The sequence below is a fragment of the Lissotriton helveticus genome, chromosome 8, assembly GCF_964261635.1.
Source record: "Lissotriton helveticus chromosome 8, aLisHel1.1, whole genome shotgun sequence".
In the NCBI taxonomy this organism is placed as follows: domain Eukaryota; kingdom Metazoa; phylum Chordata; class Amphibia; order Caudata; family Salamandridae; genus Lissotriton; species Lissotriton helveticus.
In genome coordinates, this window is record NC_136069.1 from 1,629,206,207 (window position 1) to 1,629,232,892 (window position 26,686).

At 44.6% G+C, this 26,686-nt stretch overlaps 1 protein-coding gene across 4 annotated transcripts in view; it reads left to right on the forward strand.

Annotated features, from left to right (window-relative positions):
- LOC144773579 (uncharacterized) overlaps positions 1-26,686 on the forward strand; it is a 319,451-nt gene that overhangs the window by 167,039 nt on the left and 125,726 nt on the right. For all 4 annotated transcript variants that reach the window (XM_078658700.1, XM_078658702.1, XM_078658703.1 and 1 more), the window contains exon 6: positions 1,752-2,366. In XM_078658700.1, the coding sequence (XP_078514826.1) occupies positions 1,752-2,366 (615 nt within the window). The remainder of the gene's footprint in view (positions 1-1,751; positions 2,367-26,686) is intronic.

Sequence of the window (26,686 nt, forward strand, 5' to 3'; positions counted from 1 at the left end):
AGGAGTGACTTTCCCCAGTTAATACTGTACCCTGAATTCTTCCCAAAGCTGGTAAAAATGTCCAAGGCTACGATAAGGGACTTACGAGGATTCGTGAGGCACAAGAGGATGTCATCCGCATAAAGCGAAATCCTGTCCTCCCATCGAAGCCCTCTTACAGAGAGATCCTGTCGTATCCAGGCAGCCAATGGTTCAAGGGAGAGGGCAAAAAGCAAAGGTGAGAGGGGACACCCCGTCGCGTCTCTCTTTCTAGGGTAAAAACCTCTGACATTTTATTGTTCACTACCACCTGGCCGAGAGGCTCGGTGTAGAGGAGGCGCACCCAGTCAATAAAGTTTGGACCAAAACCAGTTTCTGAAGAACTGCCATCATATATGGCCACTCAGGCGTGTCGAACGCCATTGCAGCGTCTAATGAGACCACCACCGCATCCTCCTGAATCGCGTGGCAGCGTCCTAATACTCCGTGGAGATGGCGCAGGTTAAGCGCCGTATTGCGGTGGGGCATAAATCCCGACTGGTCCGGGTGGACCAGCGTGCTGAGTACCGGCTTGAGTCTGTTAGCAAGTACTTTCGCCAAGAGTTTAGGCTTGGCATTTAATAGTGATATTGGTCTTTAGGAGGTACTTAATTCTTTTGGTTTCCCTTCCTTAGGAATGGCCACAATTGTGGCTATGCGTTGGTCTCTCTGCAGTATACCTCGCTCCCTACTTTCCTCGAACATGTGTTTGAGGTGCTGGCTCAGCCAGTCGGGCTTTAGCTTGTAGAGCTCAATAGGAAGACCATTGGGCCCAAGGGCCTTTCCAGGCCGAAGGTCATGGATGGCCCTAGTCAGTTCCTCCGTAGTTAGTGACGCCTCCAGATGTTCTCGTTCGTCATCTGAGAGGGTAGGCAGCTTGATATCGGTCAGTAGGGCGATTGAATCTTCTTCTGAACGAACGTACCCTCTGATATACACTTTTTGAAAATGCCCTGCAAACTCCCTGACAATCTCCCGGGGTTCAGTAAGGAGGGTCCCCGATTCAGCCCTAAGCTAGGCCACCACCCTCTGTGCCTGTTTCTTTTTGTCCAGTCAGGCTATTCATTTGCCCGCTTTGTCCCCTTGATCATATAGCCGACCCTCCATGTCTCTTGCTAGGGTCTTAGCAGCGTCAGTAGCCAAAGCCTTGTATTCTGCTGCTTTAAGTTGAATCTGGTGCAGGATTTCTGAACTACCGTCCCTTTGCGCTGTTTCCTCTAGAGCGAGAAGATCGCTTTCCATGGTTACCATCTGCGCCTCTCGCTCCTTGCAGCGTCCAGCGATTGCGGAAAGGGCTTCCCCCCTTAGCACCGTTTTAAAGGCTTCCCAAAGAACTACCAAATTACATTAGATTAGATTAGAAAATCCATTTCAGGCAGTTAAACTTCTAGTCGGGACGGTTAAAGAGATAATGGTCACAATTGATATGTCCCAGGTCAAATGTCATGAGAAAAAGGATCGCCTTCAATTAGCTGCAACCTGTGCCAGTGGGGTAGTTCCCTCCTGCAAACCACACTGTGTGCAGGAAATATTACTGAATCCACGCATATTGATGCAGTTAAGTAGATTTTTCTCTGCTCTGGATAAAAAGGTTAAAAAGTTTGATTCTAGGCTACATAATTCTATCTTTAAGCATACTGGATATCAAGAACTTTCGTCTAATAGTGATTTAAGCTTGTTTTTTTTGTCTTTATCAACAGTTCAGTAATTCTGCTTTGTTGTAATTCTGACAGGTGACCGGTTTAACGGAGGAGAGGTGTACTCTGAAGAAAGTCTTGAGAAGTTGGAGAGGCTTGGTGTGGCATCTAGGAATACCATGCATGTTATCTCTTGCTTGGCGGACGAACAAAAGAGTCTTCATGATTCTGAAAGCCAAGAAAAAGATGAATCTTTTTGTGGAAGGAATGGTGTTGAAGGCCAAACAACTCCCTCTGAACAAATGATAATTCATACAAGAATAAAACCATACACTGTTGTTGAGCCCTCCCATAACATGTGTGGCTACAAAATAGCTAACCCTTTAGTCTGCGGAAGTTCTACAAATTTTGTCAGGTACAAGACTCACTTGATTGACCAGGAGCAACTTTACACAGAAAAGAAAAATCATGCATCATCATTAATCTTCAAAGATTCTGGAGAAAGCTTTCACGAGAACTTGCAGATGGTCAATCACCAAAAATCTTTCAGGCATGATTTACAAGAGTTGAGAGATTTTAGGGAAGTGTGCAGTCGTGATCTTGATGTTCACAAGACTTTCCATGCAGGGGAGCGGCTTCTTACAGGTTCTGAATGTGGGCATGGCTTTATGACACACCAGGGTCTGACAGAGCACCAGACTTGCCATGCAGGTAGGAATGCAGTCCATTCTTGTCGCATGTATGCAAACGTGTAACCTCGACTTAAAGGCACTAACCCTATGAGGAGCATGTCTGAGCACACAAAATCCTTAATTAATGCATGACAGAATTGCATTTTTGAAAGTTATTTAACTTGATCTGGAGCAAAAGAAAGAAAAGTTGTTGGGGAAAAAACTGTCGCAATTAAAGTTTGAATTGTAATCCTTTTCTTCAGCTGCCCTTCTTTGACTTTGTACAAACCATGACCTCCTCTGTAAGGGTTGTATTTGTGACAATGAGCTAATCCTAACACATCTCAATGAAGGCCACAGTTTGATCTGTAACCTCAGCACACATTTCTCACTTGCTCTAAGACTATTTGCTGGTTCCGGGCAGTGGTACACCATTCTAGGTTTCCTTCCTGCATTCCCGCCAATAGCTTTACGTATGCAATCAGCATATGCTTTCCTTTTGTAACAGTGACATATAAACCCAAGCCCTAACAGGACCAATCTGTCTTTAAAGACTGAGGCCCTGATTTAGATTTCTGCGGACTGGTCACAAATTTGGTGGATACCCTGTCCGGCATATTATAAGTACATTAAATCCATGTCATGCCAGGTTCATGTAACACTTCTAATAAAACTGTGTAACCCCCAACCCTAAAACCAGAAGCTACAGTTCTACCCTGCTCAGCATCCTGTCATGTGAATCCTACTAACTGTCTCTAGTGGTACCCTCTTATGCATGGAATGCATTCTAACGTTAACCCAGGAGCACTGTTGCGCGCATGTCTCCTGATGTGACACACCCGCAAAGAGCAAAGCAGCATACTCACACCACAACAGGCAATGGAGCTGCAAAGCGGGAGAAAGAGTGAGTGAGAAACACTCCATGAATGTAGAGCTGATAGAGAGGAGGGCAGTATGTTATGACCTACACGTGCACCTCTACCATAAACTTAATAAAACTCACATACCAATCCTCATTCCCATAATAAATATTGCACACAGAAGCAAATATCTTGTCTGTGTCAGCAACCATTTTTCTTGGCGGAACACACTGCATTGCCCATCTGCACCCACCATATGCACAGATTTCCATCCATCCCAAAATAAAATGTGGGTGTGGGGATAATGTGAGAGAGTGTAGGTGAGCGTGTGGGAGCAGTAGTGAGCAGCAGTGGAAAGAATGTGTGATCTGTTTGTCACAGCTCACACTGATCTTTCCCATTCAAAATAGTCTTCCTCCAGCACTGAGCAGATCTGCTTGGCACATAACACCATGCCTATGTCAAATGAGTCAAGCTTATGAAGGAAGGGTCATCTATCTGACCTTAACACTAGCTAAAAAATTGTCTAGGCTTGCAACTTCACTGCTGGCTCTCCATTGACCTCTCTGTGTCCACTCAGCTGAAGAGGTCAGAGTTTTACATTTCTGAAGGAGAAAGATGTGGTGCGCAGTGCACATCATTTGCTCCGGTAGCAGCAGAACCACTTCAGGAGGCCATAGTTGAAAAACCAACCGACCTCTAATGTGCAAACATCTGGCACACATTATAATGATAGGAAGCAAAACTCAAGTTGTTTGTTGTGCACCCCATGACTCTTCTCCACTCTCACTTACTTCTGAGTGGTAGATTGTCTCAAATGTATTGTCAGTCTCTGTTGTTCTCACTTTTCTCATACTACGCTTTTTGAAGACATGTACTATTTACACATACACATGTTCAACTTTGTCATAATGCAAAAATAAGTTTTAATTGTATCTGTGATCTCAGCTCTTATTAATCACCAAAGCACCACTACACATTCTACTGCAGATTACTTTTTAGCCTTTCTGTGTTTTACTTCCGGGGAACAAGTTGCTACTTAGCATACCTCTATCTGGCATAATTATGTCATTGACGCCTTTAGTCTGCCCACACACACACACACACACACACACACACACCTATGTGCGCTGTCTTTTCAATCTTTCCTCACCAATCTGATCTCAGAAATCTTTTCTTTAATTTCTTTTTGTGAATATATATTTTTATTTACATTTTCTTTTTTTTTTTTAAATATACAGTTGGTACAGTCAAATCAAATCAAATCAAAATAAGCTTTATTCGATATTCACGATGGATATCATAAAAGCATTCATAACATTTGTTAAAAAAAGATGGCTTTACAATTAAAACATGATTATCATTAGGAATATAGGATTAAAAAGACATTTTCATTTAAAATGTTTAGTAAAACCAAGGTGTCAAGAAAAGGACTAATATACATAGGTGTCTTATCAAACTGCAAAATCACATAGACCCTTCTAGCGAGTTCCTGAATTTAAGTAACAATTTTAAAAAGTGTTCCATTATACGTATGACATCCCTATCCTCCAACTCTTGTAAGCGCTCGAACGCATCTCTGCAAGACCTCAGTCCCCATCTCTTCAATAAGGGTCTCAATAAAGATTTCCTGGGGATCACATAGTAGGTACAAAATAAAATAGAATGGATATTTGATTGGACAGAAGTGTCATCACAAGGGCAGAGACCCAAATTTCGAGACCAATCATTGCATGAAGGAAATGTTATAAAACGAAAAAAGGAGCCCAGTCTAAATCTAGTGAGCAGCATTCTAGTAAAACAGGAAAAGTCAGTAGAGAGATATAGTTGTAGCCCCTTATTCAGGGTAATCCTTTGATAAACCTGGATTGTTTTATTTAGTTTTTGAGTAGCCCACCTTTTGGCTTCCAGGTGATCCAATAGGATCTTTCTCAGGTTTTTCCTTGAAATGTGCTCCAATGTCGTTGGGTCGGTATAATACTCTGGCCGACCAATGTCATGAAAGACCTTTTTACATATGCTAACCATTTCGTATGTTTTCCCCCCTCCAAATTAAAAATATCCATTATTATTTCTCGATTTAGAGCAGTCTCAGAGGTGGTCCAGATTTTATGCCACAAAAGGGGTGGCTCGACTTTAATTAAGTCTGTGATAAATGGTAGGCCTAGCTCTATGTGAATCATATAGACCGATGTTGCTTTTGGTGTCGCTAGCAAATACCTTAGGAAATTATTTTCCACTATTTGGATTGATAAGATATTATTGTCAATACCCCACAGGCCGGCCCCATAAATTGCTGTTGAAACACATTTAGCTTTGTATATCATAATAAGCTGTTTTACTGGCCTCCCTCCTATTTTGCTTGCAAAATTGCGAAGCCCCCCAATTGCTCTAACAAGAGCGAGTTTCCTTGCTTTGACAGCAGACTGCCATGTCACCTTCCTATGGATACATATACCCAGATACGTGAAATTGTCAACTGTCTCCAGTCTTTGGTCCTTAATGAATATGGGACATGGAATTTTCTTTCTTCCCTTACTACATGCCATAGAGAAGGTCTTCCCGATGTTCACTTTCAGGCCCCTTTCATGCATAAAATCAGTGAATGCGGCGACCGCTCTTTGTAACCCCAATCTTGTTTGGGAAAGAATAGCCGCGTCATCGGCATACAACAAGATTGGGATAGCTTGGCCTCCCACTTTCGGATAGTCACATTCAATATTTTTCAAATGTTCACCAATGGCATTTATATAGAGGGAAAAAAGCAGGGAGGCTAAAATGCACCCCTGCCTAACCCCTCTATTGATGGTAAACCTTGGTGAACATTCTCCTTTCGGGCCAAACCGCACCCTGGCACCCGCATCTCTATAAAGTTTCATGATAAAAGTAAGGATTGATGGATCCATCCCCAGGTACTCAAGAACTTTCCATAACTGTTCATGAACCACACAGTCAAATGCTGAGCTTAGGTCTATATATGTTACATATAGGTTACCCTTCTTTACCTCTACATATTTAGACATAATGAGATGTAAATTCAAGCTCTGCTCGACTGTGCCCCTTCCAGTTCGAAAGCCATATTGGAGTTTTGAGAGTATGTCCTCCTCTTCCGTCCACTTGTGTAAACGTTTCAGAATGATTCGACCCGCGATCTTCATTAAGGAGTCGAGCTAGGAGATTGGCCGATAACACGATGGCAGGTGCCTATCTCCTTTTTTATATATGGGTATCACTATTGCCTCAGCCCAAGTTGGGATTTGGCCAAAAGCATTCGCAGAGTTCAAGGCAGAAGTAAGAATTGGTGCCCAAAAATATATTTTAGCCTTGAAAACATCTGCTGGGATGGCGTCCGGACCCGGTGCCTTCCCGGACGGACTCTCCCTTATAGCCAACATCACCTCCTCACACGAAAACACAATGTTGGAAAGACTTTCTCTCATAAGCCTTGTGGTTATATATGAGGGGAAGATGGAATCCGATGTGGTGCTATTTGATGAAGTTGGTTTACTGTATAATTCTTGGAAGTAAACGGCCCATGTATCTCCATCAATTGCAAGGTCCAAAAGCCTCTCAGGCATTTTTACCCATGGAAGTGGGGTGTTTAGGAATTTCCAGAAGGCTGAGGGGTCACGATTTACACTGGTTGTCAAAAGGGTCTGCCACGCTTCCACCTTCAAAGATTTTTTCCTATTTTTGATGGCCAGATGATATCGAAGTATGGCCTGGCGTATCTCCATAATTGGCTTTGGTGTGGTATGTAAAGCTTTCTTCAGTAATTTTAAAGCTCTTGAGCAGTCTTTGTCGAACCACCCTTTTGGGGTAATAGGTCCTGACTTAAACTGTCTTGTAAGAAGTTGTTTGAGACTGTCCTGTATTTTCAGAAAAGCTTCCAGAATAGATTGGGGCTGTTCATTTATAGACAAACATATGTGTACCTCCTCCCACCTCAGCTTCAATAAATTTTTAAGGAGATTGGCTGGATTGATTTTATCCCATTTAAGGGTATATCCATTTAATGTCCCCAGTTTGATGGGTTGTTCATAGTTAGTTTTGGGATTTTCTTGTCTGATACTGGGAAGGGGTAACACAACGGATAGGGCCAAAGGATAGTGGTCACCAAATAGATGATCAAGAGTGTCCCAACAAGATATTAAGGAAGCATGCATCTTTGAGAAAAGGATAAAATCAATAGTAGAGTTTACTGCTCTGCCATGAAAGGTGGGTTTAAGTGGTTTCAGAGGGAAGGATAGAACATTTGCAAAGTCTAAATTAAAGGAAGCCATGAAGTTATTTAATAATTCCCCTATTTTTGTATGTATAAAGTGATTTGGAATGTCGTCCTCCGATTCATTTTCATTTTCTTGTAGGGGAGGAAAATCACACAAACCCCTTGAAGTGTTTTGGCAAATATAACAGTTAAAATCGCCCATAAACGCTGTCACACACTCGCCCCAACACGTTTCTTTAATCGAAACAACAACATGGGACAAGTCATCTAAGACTTTCTCCAAACGATCTAAGGGCATATTATTATAAAAATTAATGATTAAGAGGCTCAATGCAGGACCTAATTCCATAACTATTATTTGATAGGAAACCCTGAGTACATATTTCCGAATCCTGTGTCCAACGCCCACACTAACGTATATACACAAGCCCCCCCTGTGTCTGCCTTGCTTGCTCTCTGTCGCCGGTGAATGAAAAGTTTGGAACCCCAATAAGTGTATCGGGGTAAGCACCCAGGTTTCCTGGAAGCACAGGACAGAGTAAGAGTTTACCACCTCCAACCATGCCGGTTGAACAATTTTTGAAGAGATTCTGGCCAGATTCCAACTGAGCATCTGTAATTCGGAAGATAGTTTTCGAATTTCCACACGGGTAGGCGAGGTATTTCTAATGTTTCGGTGGTGGTCAGGGGGCGAAATGTATGCTAAATTCTTTTTATTTGCCTCGTTTACCGACCCCTTTACTGGCTTGCTGCAACTCAAAAGGCCCTTCATGGATGGTAAATTTAAAGGTATACCAAGAGTCTTCTCCCCTCCCAAATTTACTACTTTCTCTTCAAAGAGTCAGTCTATATCCTCCAGACCATAGAGTGGCTCGTAGTAATTATAGCAGGGAAAGTTCCAGGAGGGAGTTATTGGCGGAAAACATTTACCATAACCAGCAAAGTCATATCTAGGAGTTGAAGGAATTTTATTTTCCCACGTTTTGTCACTATTTAAGTGCAGGTTGTGGGCAGGAAAAATCTCTCCCCTCACTCCCTGCCTTGGGAGATAGAGATTTCGAGGTGGTCTTTGATGATGTCGGGAAGTGGAATTCTCATAGTGATGTTTGGGGCGGTATGGTTTTGGGGGCATTAATGCTTCAGGGTAAAAATATGGTAAAGGTTTGGGTGAAATCGGGCCTTTATTAGAATCTGAGAACCAATCCTTAATATGTACGATGACTCTAGGGTCTTTAAAAGTGATGATTATTACATCGCCCTCTATATCTTTGGGACGTAGGCCCACCCAGTTTGTTCTTCTCACCGTAATGATGTCACCATTTAGATGGGGTGGCAATGGCCTGTTGTTTTTTAGCCAATAAATGACCTTGTTTTTAAGGCTAGCATGGTCTTCGTATCCTACTGAAGGTGGTAATGGCGGGACCCCCGTTAAAACAATAACATTGTGTGAGGCAGCTGGAGGTAAATCCACATATCTTTCACGTGGTGGTCTTTTATATTTGGGATCAAGCTTATTCGTGTCCCGTGTGGATTTTGTGTTCCCCATTCTTGCCGAAACCATGAGGGATTTTATTTGAGCTGACTGTGCCCGAGAATCTAGAGGCAATTTGGATGAAACGGAAGGGACTTTATTTGCTGGCCTCAAAGTAGGTAGGGATGCTTGTATAGTGGAGGTATTTGGTCCCTTTATGCTTTTGTCCGAATTGGGCATATTTACCTCTTTGGTCAGTTTCTCTCCCTCCTTTATATTCGGGGGGGGGTTAACTAAGTCCTTACTAGCTGGAATATTTAGAGTGGGGCATCCTATGAGAGTATCCAATTGAGCTCCTAGTCTCTTCACTCTCTCTACTATTGGGATAAGTAATGCTTTCATTAAGTGCTCCATCGCGTAGACAAAATCTTTTATAGAAGGAGGGACATGGGAAGTTAGAGTATTTCTAAGTACGTTGGGTACCCCTTCAACTATTTGAAGTAATTCTTTCGTAAGTGAGTCCTTAAGGGGCGTTAATTTGTGGGCAGTAATGTCTGCCTGGCCCAGGCCTTTTTTCCTACGCTTTTTCGGGGGTGATCTAATAATTGCCTATTTCCTTTTCGAAAGGTTAGAGTCAATCAACGGTTTGGAGGCCGTATGTTTGAAGATGGCTAATTGGGATTGTCTTTGCTGTCCCACCTCCAAGGATGTAGATACCTCCATAATACATGAGTTGTCGTGATCAGAAGTCTTAGGTGGTTTAGGAGTGACAAGATCAATAATTAGGTTACTACTAGGAAGGGGTTGCTCAAGTTGGTAGGTAATAAAGTTATCGATTTTAGGAGACGAGCTAGGCTGGAATATTAGAGGAATATTATCCGTATTAAATAGTTCGGCGTCGGTATTTTCCAGAATTGGGTCATCCAGATGTACATCAGGAAAAGCTTTGGTACCAGGGTCCAGGACTGTGTTTTTGAGTTGCTCGATGGATAGACGACGAGCAGCACGGCGCTCAGCCATGGCCAAGTCTCTATCGACCTCAGCGGTAGCTTTAAGAAAATATTTATCCAATGGACCCAAAATTGAAGGCCCTATCCTAGATGGTAAGGCGTCATTGGCGGGCAAGGACATATCTGACGTATATGTCTGGAAGCTCGATGTAGTGAAGCAAGTCCCAAGTGCGGGGTTAAACACGATGGAGGGGTGGCCAAGCCGAGCCTTATCTGGCCTTGGAGGGCCGTAGAGGGCCCGCCCTTTGCCCGGGCTTCGCCCCGGGCGTCCCGCTCGCGTCCCGCAACGCTGGGGGCTTGATGGTTTTGTAGCCCCTCCTGTCGCGTCTACCGCGTCAGGGAACGCGCCGCCGCAAAGGCTGCCGGGCTGTGAAGTCCCGGAACGGCGGCACGGCTGGTGGCGGTGTTAGCTGTTGCCGGTCACGGATCTTCAGGCTGCCCACTCCTCTTGTGCCTCGATCCTACGAAGTGCCCAGGTATGATTTCCGGTATGAATTGGAGGGCAATTTGTGGCTGCCTTGGTGGATGTCTTGCGGCTCCTGCCGCACCAGATGGCTGTTAGGGGCTCCAGATAGCAGTTAACGGCTCTCGCCTCTCCAAATAGCAGTTTGTGGCTCCTGCCACCCAAGGAAAAAATCTGTGGCTGCCGCGCACTGGAGCACCACTCTGCCTGCCGCGCTGGCTGCCCCGGAAGATGACCCACGGCTCTCGCCGCACCAGATGCAGTGCTGGCTGCCTTGGAGGATTGATTTGCGGGTCCCGCCGCACTAAATGGCAGATTGGGGGCTCCGGACTGCACCAGCCAGCAGCTCGCTGCCCAAGGAGAAATGTCCGCGGGCTCGCGCCGCACCAGAGCACCAGAACACCACACGCGGCTGCCGCCGCACTGGAAAGCAATCCTCGCGGGGCGGCTCGCGGCTCTCCTCTCTCCTCACCAGAGTTCCCAGTACGGCCACGCCAGGAGAGGGTTTGCCGCGATCAAGTGTAGATGACAATTAGTAATACAAAATGCACATGCAACCTTTCTGATCATGCATTCCAATTCCGCAAAATGTTGCAGCAGTCACCCACTGGTTTTCAGATCGTAAAATTGGTACAGTCTGATAAGTGCAATGTAATAACATCTGTGTATAGATCATGTTTCCTTCTGAGTTGCATTGCAAGCCAGCAAATCGACATGCAATACTGTAGTCTAAGCATGCGAGCCATCCATGTGCAGGTAACATAAAAAAAAGACGGCGTGTACAATATTTGAGGTGGCAAGGATCATTATACTCTTGCGATTGTGCATTGCAAACATACAAGTCTATATATCCCCATAAGAAAAAACAGAAAAGAACAAGGAAACCTGAAATAATTAAAAATGAATTCACTCATTCAAGGTGTTGAGAATAGTACAACACAAGTGGCACGAGGCCCTGGGGGAAGCAGCAGGTTGGGGGTCAGGAATCAGGGCAGTATATGAGAGTAGGAAGGGGCACAGAGTGCACTAATGGTTAATAGGTGAGTGTTGTGGTCGGAATCCCTTCACTGAAATCCTCCAAAAGGGCGTCCCATGCCTCTGAGATGTGGTATTTGCGGAGTCCCTTTGCGATAGCATCTGTGTGCAAACGAGAGGAATGATTGGTGGTGGAGCCTTGGTAAGTGGGTGGAATAAGTGCAATACATGCTCCAGTTTCCAAGAGGGGAGTAATGTGGCTGTGTCAGCAAGATTCATGCCCGCAAACCAGAGTGATACCCATTGGAGCTGTGAAGCCAGGCAATAGTGTTCAAAATTGGGGACGTTGAGTCCACCCCTGTCTATCGGAAGGCAAAGTTTAAGCAGTGCTATCCTGTGACGTGTGTTATGGCAAATGAGGACACCTATCATATGTTCCAGGGAGCGGAAAAAGGGCTGGTGTATTAAAAGAGGGAGGTTGGCAAAGTAATAAAACAGCCTCGGCAGAACCACCATTATGGTTAGTGCCACGCGCCCTGCCACTGATAGTTGTAGGGACTACTAGAAGGACATCTGAGCACGTATTGCAGAGACCACACAAACTAGATTGCCCTACAGAAGGTCTTCCGGTTAATGATCTATACGGATCCCCAAGTAACGAAATGTTGCAGTCTGCCATTCAACCTATGTGCCGTTCTCATTATACATATGACTTGAAGTGGAAGAGGAACCACTTGGTCCAACTAACCCCAAGTCCAGAGATGGATGCAAAATCTGTAAGCAGATTCGCGATAAGGGGTGGGGGGTCAGGGGGGATTGCTCTAAAGTCTCTGAGGTAGAGGAGCATGTTGTACTTGTAAAGCGAGACTGAATGTGTATCATCTCCCAGTGGTATTCCCCCAGTGTTTACCCTGGACACGCAGGTGGTGTGCCAGGGGTGTAAGTGCCAGAGAGAATAGAAGAGGAGAATGAACAACCTTGGCGAGTCCTTCATTGTCTAGCAAGAGGGCTAGATATGTGGCAACCAATTTGTACCCTAGCTGTGGGGTTGGTGTACAAAAGTTTGGCCAATCGGAGGAAGCGGGTGCCAAAGCTGTATCTATGTAGCACCTCAAATAGCAAGCATTTGCAATGTAATAGGTCTCACATTTGCGAGAGTTTAGGCTATTGGCATTGTAAATGACAATGCCTTTTATTTATCGGTTTTGCTAATTAACACTTAAATAAAAGGCATTGTCTTTTACAGCCAATAACTCAAACTCTTGTAAATACAAGACATATTCAAAGAAGCGGCCACCATTGTCCGGGCTGCTTTGAAAGTGAAAGCGTGCATGTCACGCTGAATGTTTCAGGAAAGCGTGTCGTGCCTGCAGTAGGAGAAACTCATTAAAGAAAATAGTGCTTACAGACTAAAAAAGACATACTGTGTAACAACTGAAGTAAAAGGGCCAGTCCTCATGGGAGGTTACAAATGAAGACAAGGCGGTACTAAGGAGGGACTAACAAGCCTATTAACGAATCAGAAGTCAGCATTTACGAAGGACAATGACACAAGCCAATGACAACTGTGGGCGGGGCTTCTATTCCCTACTCCAATACAGTATGCCTGCCGCAGAGCAGCGCTTGCGCTGCCCAGGCTCGACCTAAAAAGGGCCACTTAAGGGAGTCAAATGCCATGTGTAGGTCCAAGACCAGGCACCCCTAGTGGGGATATCGCTGTGTGGCTGAGGTGAATACTCGGAAAAGGCGATGAAGGTTCATTGAGGTGTTCCTTGCAGATACAAAGCAATTCTGATCGGATTTGACTAACTGGAACTAGAGCTGCCAGGCGGTCCACCAATATTTTAGCAAGGATCTTGTAATCTGTTTTAAACAGTGCAAGTGATCTCTAATACCCCAAGTCTGGTGTGTGTCTGCCTGGCTTGGGCAATGATACAAGTATGGCATCACTCATCATGGGTGGGAGAACTGCCACGGTACGTGCATCATCTAGCGCCTTAAGATGGGACACCAATAGAGGGGCATATGCCTCATGGAGCTCAGCTGGCAGGCCATCAGGTCCCGGAGTTTTGCTAGTGGCAAATGCACATATTGCTTCCTGCACCTCAAAGAGAGTGATTTTCCCATTGAGTTTCTCCCGAGATTCCAATGATATTTACGGGAGCATGATATCGGATAAGAAGTCTTCAATGGCTTTAGGAGGTGCTGTGAATGCAGACATGTACAGCTGCGTGTAGTGGCACGTGAAGGTGGTGTCTATGTCTCTGATTGTGGATCAGCTGGCCCGAGACAGAGCGAAGGACGTCTGTCCATTTCTTTCCGTATCAGCCATACTAGTAAGGTGTCGGGCGGTTGGCATCTGCATGTGTGCGCTTAGTGTGCTCCACATAATTATGACAACCAAGTCGCTTTAAGAGTTCAAGAAGTTTGCGCTGGTGACCTTTGGAAAAGGATTCAGTATGTTTCTGTGACACAATACCCATATTCACTTCCAACATACAAATCATAAGTACTATCTTGCTGCAAAATGTATTGCTGATATATAGATCCAGCTTACACGCTAAAGCCTGTGTCAGAATCTCCTTGTAAATTATAGAGAGACATTACTAAGTGATCTCACTCTTCTCATACACAATCTAAAAGATTCTTTAAGTTATTTGTTGCATCGGACACTAGATAAACGTATTATCGAACACCACATCTCACGAGAAGATCTGCTATAGATTTATCTAGCTGATATTTTCTTTCTGTGTGCGGAATGATTATTTCCAAGTGTCCTGAATCTTCCAGTTTATGTTTTTAGGTAAGTCTTTCTTTCAGATTAGCAAGCCTAATCTCTAGACTTTAGCTTTTCATGGCTGTTATTCTCAATGCCATAGCATGGCAGAAAATAGTAGAAGGAAAAACATCACTCTTGGATCGTCCCCCAAACAAACACTTCAACGCGATACACTGAACGTTCAAGTATGAATGGATAGACCAACAATTCCACTGACCTATTTGCCTCCAAGTTCATACTGCCATCTTTGCAGCCAAGCAGACCTTTTCTTAACACAGTTGTATATCCACATGCAGAAGGTTTGTTGTGTGAAAGATCAAAGCTAACTCTGTTATGTGTACACTGATTCCCTATACAAGGTTGTGCTATTTGTTAACGGAAAGTCCATTGTAGAAAAACACCAACTGTGAATGGAACATTATCATTATGAACATTTTCTAGGGGAAACTCTTTTATCATTCTTCTTTACTGCTCTGACTGTATATGATTCTGCCAGAAGACCGTACTCCTCTTTAGTGGTTCATATAGACATAGGTTCTGCATCATAGGATCATCACTGAAAGTCATAAACATAGAATATTCCTACCTGCTTACAGGAGCTCCAGAACACTTCAGTTGCAACACATGATGTATACTTATAGGAGGTGTAAAGCTGCCATTTCTCAAATGCAGACACAAAATACCTCAAAAGTCTTGAGAGGCTAGCCTTTTTTCTTAAGAAAGTCTGACGCCTGGGAAGTTCAAAGGTAAGGAATCTGCGGCTAGATCATGTCTTTACCAGATAAGGCGTTACCGAAGATAAGTAACTTGTCCGTCTTTCCCCTTCAGTAATACTTAAGACACCATTGTAGCATGAGCACATGTGGGTGCTGCATTAAAGAATTAAAGCTGTAAACTCAGTAAGAAAGTACCCCAAAGAAATCAGCCTTATAGACTTAAGGGGCAGAGAAGTGAAGCAATGCACTAGCCCTATACGGAGGCATCAGCTTCCATATCCCAGCATGTCTCAAGCTAATTTGTTTTGCCAACTTATATTGATATCATCATAGAATATCTCCCTGCGAGATTTTTACCTCATAAAAAAAAATTTGTCTTCTGTTTACCTTTTTACTTGTCTGAAGATTTCCAACATTCTTTTTTGATCATATGAAGGGGAATGTGTGAGTTATGTTTTCTCTATTTGTGAGGTCCCTTGCCTGTGGAAGGAAGAAAGCTTCCTCTGACCCATTTCATTTATGCATTGTTTGTTTACCACCTTCCCATTCGACCAAGGATTGGGAATTCTGCAGAAAGATATCACAAAGGAAACTGGAAATCCAGAAAAGGGCTTGGGAAAGCTTGAAGAACTGGAGGTGAGGGAAGGAAAGAAATAACACGGGGTCGCCAGGGAAAGTTCCCCTTCCACTGAGACCCGACCGTCTCCAAGGCACACACTGGAAGACCGGTGGAGAAGAAGAGGCGACATTGCAATCATTGTCACTCTTCTGATTCCCATCGCTCCAGATCAACATCATATGTTTTGATGTCGAAGCTCAGCACCGTACTAACGAGCTCGCTGTTGAAGACTATCACCGTTGCAGGGCTGACGGGACACAAAGGCTCCTCGACGTCGAAGGAGAAATTGTGTAAGCCATCAGCATCAAAACAGTTATGGTCATTGCCATTTGGCTCCGAGATGTTCAGTTGCTGTTGAGACACTGATCTCGAGGCATTTTTAACTCATCATTCAACATGGAAAATATCACCGTTAGGACACTCAACATCAAGGATATTGATGTTTGTGCGTTCAGCAGTCTTTTCACAGTCACTGGCTGTTAGACTGTCTGTTTTTACCTTCTCCAGATGCAGAGTAAGTGAGCTTTGGGTTCCCTTTGCTATAGAACCATTCTTGGTTTTCAGTAAAGAAATGGGTGCTTATGAGAATGCATCCATCTTTCCTACCGAGAGAAGTATATAATTTCCACATCAATCAGGCTCTATCTTTACTAATTTTCTCCAGTAGTCCCACTTCTCATGCAGAGCTGTCTCTTTATTCCACGGCTGTTAGGAGAGTCTGAATATTTTATTTAGACAAGGTTGACTCTCCTTTTTTTAACTCTAGATTCTTGTTTTATCTGTACGTCTATGCATTATTTCCTGCCAGAGTATTAAGAAACCTTGATGAACTAGCTCTCTAGAAAGAAAAACATAACATTAAGTTGGGATAGCATCAAGGTTTCTAAAATATGTTTCAGTGGCAAAAGAAACACAAGGTTTGAGTTTACAAATATTATAAGAAGAAAGCTGCAGGTATTAATTACTGAAGCTATTTGTGGTGCAAAGCCCAGAGAATTATTAGATACAATACCTAAGTACCGAGCTGAGGTAGCATAGGGATTAGCTGTAAGAAGAATATAATCAGAGATGGAAAAGAGTAGCAGTGAGCAGGAAACAAATTAATTTCTTGTAAGTGTTAGAGTGTAAGGACATTTGAGGCCATCCATGTTTCGAAGCAAGCAGGCTCTTTGAGACACTTTCCTGAAGAGAAACAGAAAAAGAAAAACCAGAAAGAAAATGTAAGAGCTGTTAGTGTACAGACAAGAATTAAAGCTATGTGCAGAGATAATATAAAAAAAGAATCTGAAAGAAACACGTAATGATAGATTCCTTTCCTTAGAATTACCCCCAGACTGGATCTGGAAAGTTTTTCGTCAGCAGTACCCCTGCGCGTCGGTAGGCGTTGTGGAGCGGCTCTGCGTGTGTCGTTGGCTGTTGGTGTCACCGGGATGACGTCCTCGGAGGTACTTAGCCGTGCCCACGCACGCTGACGTCAGTTCTTTTTTTTCTGCTCCAGCAAGCACAGATCCGGGAAGAGCAAGTACCCCCAGTCACTTTTTGACTGAGTTTTTCGAGGCCTTTTACCTCATCTTTTCGAGACGATCAACTCCTGATGTCGTAGGGGTTCAAGAACTGCGGAGACTGTCACCGTATGATGTCGGTGACGGATCCACACCGCGTGCGTCTCTACTGCCTGGGGCGCGACCATGACCCCAAGTCGTGCCCCGACTGCCGGGCCATGGCGCCGAAGACTTCGCAGGAGTGGCTAGAAAGTTGCTTGAAGTATGGCAGTCGGCTCCGTGCTGCTCGAGGTCTCAGTCACGTGGGAGGTCGAGGGACTGGTCGTGGAGTCATCACTCTAAGGTAAGGAATCTATCACTACGTGTTTCTTTAAAATGCACAAGTTACTTACCTTTGGTAACGATATATCTGCAAGAACTGTTAGTAGTGATAGATTCCTTACTGCCACACAAATCCTCCACCATTTGCGAACTGATTTCTAGGGTTAAGATCATCGCTTTCAGGGCCCTAGTTTCATGGCACCATTGGTCAGTTTCTTGCATGGCTCTGCGTTCCTGGCGCGGAAAGTCATGTACAGAACTGACGTCAGCACGCGCGCGGGCACGTCTAAGTAGCTCCGACGATGTCATCTCGGCGCCAACGGCGCATGCAGAGCTGCACGATGACGCCTACCGACAAGCAGGGGTACTGCTGACAAAAAAACTTTCCGGATCCAGTCTGACGGCTGGGGGTAACTCTAAGGTAAGGAATCTATCACTACTAATGTTTCTTACAGATATATCGTTACCGAAGGTAAGTAACTTGTGCGACTATTGCTAAGAGAAGGAAGAAGTGGACCCACAAACATACCCCCAAATTTTGAACTTAGTGACGTACAGAAAACACATCTTGCAAAGAGACTTAAAAAGGAGTGTCTGGAAAGTTAAGAGGTAATCCAACTTAAGATAGTACCATTATTACCCCCAAAGAGGAACAATATGACAGAACAATAGACTGATCCATCGTTTCAAAAAGGAAAAAAATAAGAATCTGAGATTGCTTGCTATGACCATAGGGAAGTAGAAAGTTTATTTTATAATATACACCATTTCTGTTTCAGTAGAGTGACTGAGGTGGAAACAGATAGAGCAGGAAATTGAAGAGAGTAGATATAAAGAAAACTAAATTGACTCAAAATGCTTCGGGATTTGCAAATGAAGTGAAAGCAGAGAGATAGATAGAAAGTTAGAAAAACCATTTGGGTCAAGAGAAGATTGTTTCAGACGTAAAATAATTGTGCCCAACTTCCAGGAGGAAAGAGAGAATCCAGAGTAAAGAAAGAGAATGAAGAAGCAGACCAGATGGGACATCAAGAGAAGACGCACAGATTTTACCATTGTTCAGGTGAAAGGACCCAAAGTGGGGAAGCAGTGGGTTTAGCCGCCCATAAGAAGGAACTAGGAAGCAGCGTAGCAAATAATCAAACGACAATTATCATTTCACCTGACCAGAGCTCTCTCTAGAAAAGGGTCAGTTGTCGCCTAATGCTAAAATACATGCAATTTAGTAAAGTTTATATATGTTTTCTCTCAATACATAGTATTAAGGTTCTGTTAAATCTAATAACATGAACAAGCTTGTGGTTACTTTGAGCAAAAACCTATCTAATGAGCAGGTGGCAGTATCTTCTCCAGAAGGAAAAAAGCAAGTTGTCCTTGAAGAGATATTCATGGATCCAATAATGAGTTAATTATTCTTGTAAGATCCCTTTTCTAGTTGCCAATTCTGAAAGCAAGGTTATGTTTTGCAGAAATGTGCCAATGCTCTACTCTAAATAAATTGCTTCTGGATCAACTAGAGCCATGAAACCTAGAAAGTATAATTGAGGCCAAATGTCCATTTACATCAATAAGAAACAACATCCATATTTGATTATAAAATATATCGATTCACAGGGTAATATGCTGATTTATATATACATGTATGAAAAAAATAAAACAATATCATTGAAGTACGTAGGAATATATGATTATGTTTTCACAGTCAAGCCCCTCCACTGCCACTCGTTCCTTTATTTGTGATACTGGATATCGACATGAACCTGCTTTTTTAGTGCTCAGGGATTCTGTGCCATGGAGCTGTTTCTTTGAATTACATACATTTGTTTCCGTTATCCCAGGCAGCTTGTGTGCACTCCTCATCCCTTCAGTACATTTTAGCTGGTAAGCTGTAACTTACCTCTCAGTCAATGTCTGTACTGTGTGTACTAGCATCAGATGAGGTCTCTGAAGGGCCAACTTTGTCAGGAGCACAGTAGTGCGAGTGTTTTGATGTCAAGGCCAATTACTCTGTCTACCCCTAGATGTCGACTCAAACCCTTGCTGGAGGTCACGGATGTTAATGGAGATCCAAAGTAAGGGAAGGAGGGAATGAGGAGGGAGAGAGAGTGTCACACTCCTTCGGGCCGATGACCTGGACTGGATTCCTTGGGTACATTGTACCTGAGAAAAACTATGAACTTCAAGGTATCCACCTAAGGGTGAGAGAACACAAATGAATAAATGTAGAAATCAATAGGAAAGTAATTATACCTAAAGGTAACAGAATTCCAGACTTAACCAGTGCAAGCAGAGTGGATGCTGTAACTAGCCCCCAGTGTACTGCTTGTCCCGCCCAGGAGCCGAAGACGAAATGCCAATGCTGCAGCAGGAAGGAGGAGGTCTGGGCAAGGAGACAAATTGACAAGAGGGTAACAAAACAGGTAAGGAAACTAGAAGAACAAAGGGAACTGAAGTAGGTAGAAAGCAATAAAGGTGAAAGAACGGGACAAGCTGAGTGTAAACGAAAGCAAATAGCAAAGAGTCGCAACGACTGCTGTTGTCAGACCAGGAAACCCTCTCCAGGTGGGATCTATTTGCCTAGTTTCCCACTCTTGAACCCAGAAATGGGCCTGATTGTACTGGTCCACTTTTGGTCTGGTGTGCCATCTCTCCCAAACTCCAAAAATGTCTTGTGACCTAACAGTCTGGCACACACAAAGAGCAATGAAGGCCTGTTGCCGCTGAAGTGGTCTGGTTTTCTTTTTTAAGAAAAGGACCATATATAGAAATGTGGTGAGCTTAAAAAAGTATGGCTGGATTTTGATAGATAGTTCAAACTGCAGATTCCTTACCTTGAAATATCCAGCTGGCACCAGACTGGGTCGGGAGATTTTTCATATCAGTGCTGTCGAGCTCGTGCCAATATCATACCACCCAGAAGTTACACAGCAGAGCCCCAAATAAGCACCATCCATGTGTGCTGATGTCAGTTCCTATCTTTCTGCACCTTCCAACATGAATCCTGAGCACCACTCCTGACTTTTGCCAGGTTTTTGATGAACTTCCAAACTTTTCGCATTGTGCTAGGGAACAATGTCCCCATTGAAAACAACAGGATTCAAGCTGTGCTGCGACTGCAGAAAGCAGATTGCGGTAACAGACCAGCACGAGGCATGTCTTTGGTGCATGGGCTGTGGAAAATACTCTGAGTTGTGTGATAAGTTTGCCCTTATGCCCCCAAAGACGATTCTACACCAGGAAAGTAAGTTGTGTGTGGCAGAGAAAAGAAGTTGCGGTCTTGATGTATATCAAACTCCCCCTGCAAGTCACGGGACCGGACTCAGTTCCAGTCACTGTTCCACATCTCACTCAAAGCTGTGCATAAGTCTAAGTTGAAATGCAAGCATAAAAAAGCAAAGCAGGACTCTATCCCATCTGGCCACTCTGACTCCAAGGAGAAGGCAAGGGTGTCAAGATGTAATTCCCACTCTATAGAGGTCGTGGGTTGATGAGCAAATTCCTAAGATTGTCCTGATGTATCCTGCGTTCTAGAGTCTGTCGTCAACCGCACAAATCATTGCTTTCAAAGAGGCCATGTTGCAAATATTCAATGATCTTCTGGCTTCCTCTAGCATGCTGTCGCCCCCCCATAGAACTGCACAGACCTCCAGTCAGGTTTCTACATGCGGGCCCCTCCCTGGCACCATCTGTTGCCTTGGGGACCATTACTGTGCCCGTACCACCTTTGGTAAAGGCTTCTACTGCAGTCCCACAATCCATGCTGCTTCCAGCCACCTGCATCCGGAGATGATCCATGTTGGCCCGAGCTCACCCTGTGTTGTGCTTGGAGATTACTAAAGTGCAACAGGTTGTCATACTGCCTGACTTATGGAATCGCAGCTATCAGCAGAGGGTGTCTTATCTTTCTGGCTTTGATTCTGACCCTTCGCCGGAGCAGGATCGACCCAGGATGTTGATGATGATATGGCGGGCAGAATCATTTGCTCCCCCTCGTTACACTGATGTGTTGTACCTTGATTTACAGAATGCCAGTGGGCTTGAAATCTCTTCTGCAACAGAGATAGACTCATTATTTGGGCCACAAATGGAAGAGAGAACATCATTTGCAGTGGAGTTACAGCTGCCCTCTACAGAGACTAAAACATCTTTTGACAGAAATTTTGCAGCCGGGATTAGCACCCTCACAGATGCTCGGTTGGCTGCCTGGTTCTCGCCCACCTCTGAAGAGGGACATGGCCAGACATCTACCGGCGAATACCAGTCAGATATTCACTCCAAGCAGCCAATTCACTAGAACCTTATTGTACAGGCCTTGACCAGTAAATTGAGTCCTAATTCATGTACCACCACCTCTCTGGATAGAGAATCAAAAAGACTGACCCCCTTTGGCAAACATATGTTTTCTTCAGGCAGTATGGCGTGGCGGTCTCTACCCGCAGTCTATCTGGGCTGATACATCCAGCCCCTTGGGATATGCCCAGTTAGATCTTGCAGGCAGCCACAGAGGATATTCAATTCTCTTTGGCCCAGATTAAACATGACAGGCAAGACACTGTCAAATATGTTATCTGCGCAAACTTGTCTTGGCAAGGAGCTTGGTACTAATGTGATCCATCATCCACATGCCTGGGTGCAGTTCACTGGGTTCTCCAGAGATGTGCACGTTTCACTGATGGCATGCCCTTTGATGAGTCCTGAGTCTGTGAGAAGGATGATTCTGCTTTGGAATGCTGTAAAGGCAGTAGAGTTACCGGGTGTTTCTTTGGCTGTTGGTCACTGGCAAACAATTTCTGCAACAGTTTTTAAAATGTATGGGCTGCTGTAGAGGGCTAGCGTATAGACCTAGGCATACTTCCCAACCAGCAACAGGCAGCCAAGTCCTTTGGGGGTTAGATCCGGCAGGCAAGGTTTGGGCCAGCAGGGCATCAGTCTTCCAACTCCTCCTCCCATGCTACAACGGGTAGCGAACGGCATTAGTTTGCCGTCAAGTTGCTCAGGCCCATTCAGTAGGAGATAGGATCGGGCACCTCCTTCTGGCTTGGCAATCTACAGATTGGTCTTGTAATTTATTTATTTTTAGGTTATGTCCTACCTTTTGTTTCCTCCCTACCATGTATCCCTCCCACACGTAACAGATTTCAGAAGAGCATCTGTCCATCCTACTATAGAAGGTACGCTGTTGCTCTTCAAATGTGCCATAAACTCAGAGAGGCAGGTGTTTGTACTCTCGCTATTTCTTTTTACCTGAAGAAGGATGGGGGGCCTCAACGATATCTTGGACCCCTCAACACCTTAATGTGGAAGGACAGATTCAAAATGATCACATTGGCCCAGATGCCATATGTCCTGAACCTGATTAACTGGATTGTGTCCTTGGACTTGCAGTACAAGTATTTTCATATACCCGTCTGGCTGTCCCACAGATGTTACCTATGGTTCAAGGTGGTCTAGGAGCATTTTCAGTTCTCATTCAGCCTCACCAGTGTCCCTTGGATGCTGATAAAAATTATGACAGTTCTGAGTTTCTGTATTACTGTACCTGACTCGCCCCTGATTGCAGGTTTGCTTTCATTAGACATGGTCCATGGGTCATTTAGAGTACAACGTATCTTTTGACATTGTTGGGTTTCCCCATAAATGAGTCTCGCCTGATTTCTCTCAGAGGCTTCCATTCATTTGGGCAATCCTTGACACAGTGGAGTTCAGGACTTTATCTCTGCACCAGTAAGCGGGCTATGAGAACTATATTTCTGCCTCTCTCCTCAATTGGGTGGTTCTGAGGCTTCTTTCCTTGTGCATCCTCCTTGTCAATTACAGCAGGCGGCATATGCCAACCTTACAGTGGAACATGAATTCCCAGTGGACTCAGCACCAAGGTCACCTTTCCGACACCATCCATATCTCAGAGGAAGCACTTCAAGATCTGCAGTGGGGGGTGACTGACTACAGTTTGTCTTGAGTCAGGCCACTCTCTCTTCCACACTGGGAGCTAACTTAGTGATAGGTGCATCACTTCTGGGTTATGGGGTCACCTGTGAAAGGGGGAGATCAGAGTATTCTTGTCCCCAGTGTAAGGCTGGTTTCACATCAATTTACTGGTGCTACAGGCTATTCGTCTGACCCTGAAGGCCTTCCTGCCATCTATTAAGGTAGGCTGGGGCAGGTTCTCACAAAAATCACCCCCACGATGCAGTACTGCAGCAAGCAAGGCAGAGTAGGTTCTTATGTCTTGCACAAGGAGACTTTGCACAACTGGAGGTGGCTGGAATTCCCTGAATGCCAGAGCAGACAAATTGGGCAGGTACCTTAGGGCGGTGCACAAGTTATGTTTATATCCTGAAGTGCCACAGGTGACTTCCATCAGTGGGGGGAATGCAGGCTAGATATTTTCGCCACTGTTAAACATGCACTGTCAACAATTATGAGTGTTGAAGTATGCAAAAACACTTGTTAGGAGATGCATTCTGGCTCAAATGGTACAAAGAACTCCTGTAAACCTTCCTGCCACTTCCTCTCCTGCACAAGTTCTGATAAAGCTCAAGAATGACCAGGCCCAAGTCAACGTGGGCCAAGAGAGAGGGGTATCCTGAACTCTTGAGCATGTGTCCTTCAATCAGGCTGCCACTTGGAGAGAAACTCCTGTCTCAATAACAGGGCAGGGCCCTCCACCTGAATCTACTCAACTTAAACCTCGATGTCTCGTGGTTACACAGTTGAAATAGACTGCGTTTGATTTACCAACTGAGGGGGTGGATGCCATCCTCGCAGCTAGGCACTCTTCCACGAAATCCATTTATGTCGGGCGTGGGAACAATTTGGGACCTTGTGCGGTGCCTGGAATGCAGACCCCTTACAGGCAAACAAGGCCGTGCAGTGGGAACGGTAAAAGGTTATTGGTAAATGGGTATTTGTCAGCACTTTCGGCCTTCCTGCATTTGCCGAACCAGTCATTCTTGATTAAATCACCAGTTGCAATGAGATTTATTGAAGGTTTGGCAGACATTTCCTCCAAGTTGTTTGTGATGCCACAGTGGGACCTTGATTTAGTTTTAACATTCTTTATTTGCATGCCCTTTGAGCTGATGCATGATTGAATTAAGGGTATTCTCGGTGCATCCGCTGTACAGCACCTTTTCTTTACCAGACAACTTGTTGCTGAGGACTCGGACGGACTCATTATTCCCTTCTATGTTGGACAATCCATCACCAGCATTCTGTACCCCCCTTCCCAGTCATCTTAAGAGGAGGAGAAGCTCTACCAGTTTGACCCCAAAAGGGCTTTAACCTTCTACATAGATTGTACCAAGTATCATCAAATGGAAAATCAGATTTGTGTAGAGTTTTCTTCAGCAAGGAAAGGGAAGGCTGGGAAGAGGACCTTGTCGAGGTTGATAGTCCTCTGAATTAAGTTCTGCTGTGCACTGACCAAGAAGCAGCCCCTGGAAGGTATGAGAGCCCATTCTACCAGGGCCTAGGTTACCACAACTGTGTTGGCATGAGGGAGACCTGTCCTTGATATCTGCCAGGTTGTGACAGGAGCATTGGTGCATACCTCCATGAAGCACTACTGCCTTGACGTTGAGGTTCAGACACTTTCTCGGCTCGATTCTGCATGACTTTTTGGTATGAGTCTCCTCCATGCACCTTTCACCTTAAGAAGGTACTGCTTTCATATGTAATCTGAAGTTGGGAAAGGAATCTGCGGTAAGAAGTAGCCATCACAAGAACAAGTTACTTCTGTAATGTTCTTTCTGTTGGATACTTTATCTAATCTCTGATTCTTCATTGCTCTCCCACCTCTCTGGCTTTTCTTGTGCTTATTTTTAAAACTTAAAAGGTCCCAAGTTTGTAGTTAGCACACAGTATTCAACAATTGAGGGTGCAGAAAAGGAAAATACAAGAAGCTGACGTCAGCGCACAGGATTGGCAATTGCATGCAGCTCTGTCACGTATTATTCAGTATGGAGCCAGTCTTTATCCACACAAAGCCACCTTGCGGCATGCGGGAGCACTGGTATGAAAATTCTCCAGATTGAGTCTGCCATTTGAGGGATATTATTTATTTTATAACAAAATTTGTATTCTTTTTCCAGCAAGTAAGGCAGTTCGCGTTATACTAACACACCTTTTCCCCGCCGTCCCCTCCCATCAGCTCCCCACCATTAGTGCTATTTCCCCACACATCTGCTCCCCTTACTCCACTCCTTTGAGTCAGTAGTGGCCCTGCACTTTGGTATGCTTCCTTGGCAGGCCCTTGCCCTGCAGATGGACTCCTCCTGCTTCGAGCACTAGTACATTGCTTGACGCCAGATCGTGGTTGGGTTGGGGGAGCTTCACTTCTGAGCAATATCACGCTTTACCAATACCGTCGCCATGCCCACCAGTGATTGCTCGTCCCTGCTCCCTCCCATGTCAGCTAATATCTCCAAATGGGCTAGTATAGGCAAGAGGTAAACGTGTCTTCCCAATACCCTTGTAAGCATACTAGCAATCCAACTCCAATATTTAGCAATTACAGGGCACTGAAAGTAGTCTGCATCTGAGTGTGTGCAGCGGAAGCAGGTAAGGGCTGTAAGACTCCTTGCTTGGCAACCACCTCGGTGTGAAGTAAGCCGTGAGTGGATAGTTAACTCTATGACACCGCTAGATCCAGTGGGGCCGTCCAGGCGTCTCTCCAGTCCAAGTCCTCCAGCTCTCCGACTCACCCCTCCCGATGTAACTTTAAGGGCCCAAATGTGTCTGGTGCTTTTTTAAGGAGGGAGCAATAGATCTTGTCTACCTGTCCCCAAATCAGGATACTCATAAGCACATGGGCCTCTATCGGGCTATATTCTGGCATGTTAGAGTTCCAAACAATGAACTGCTGGTGTGTACCTAATTTGTAGATATTTGTGAAATAGGGAGTTATGTAGTTGTAAGTGCTGCTGTAGGTCTGTGAAGAATTTGATGTGTGCCCTGCTCCATAATTCCCCCAGAGTCTTGATCCAAATCCTATCCCATTGCTTGAACCCCTGCATCTGGGAGGTGTGTCTGAGCCACCATTGTGCCATAGCAGAGTTTCCTGAGTTACTCTCTTGTCCCCTCCTATAAAGTGAAGCGCATCTCACCAGCACAGGAGCACTGCCTTTGTTGGGGCCAGATTGGGTGCAGGGATAAAGTCATCATACAGGAGTGCTAATATGTTGTCTAGGGCCAGCAACGCCAATTCCAACCTGTGGACTGGGTCTCCCCAACCCATACACATCCGGTCATTGATAATTGAAAGCTGCAATGCCAGGTAGTGGAGCTGGACATCTGCCAGCCCTTCCCCACTGGTGAAAGTTAAAACTTACAGTGTCCGCCCTACCCATAGAAAAGCCAAATGAGCCTGTTGAGCTGTCAGAACCAAAAAGGTTTTGTAGAATGTAGAGGTTCCA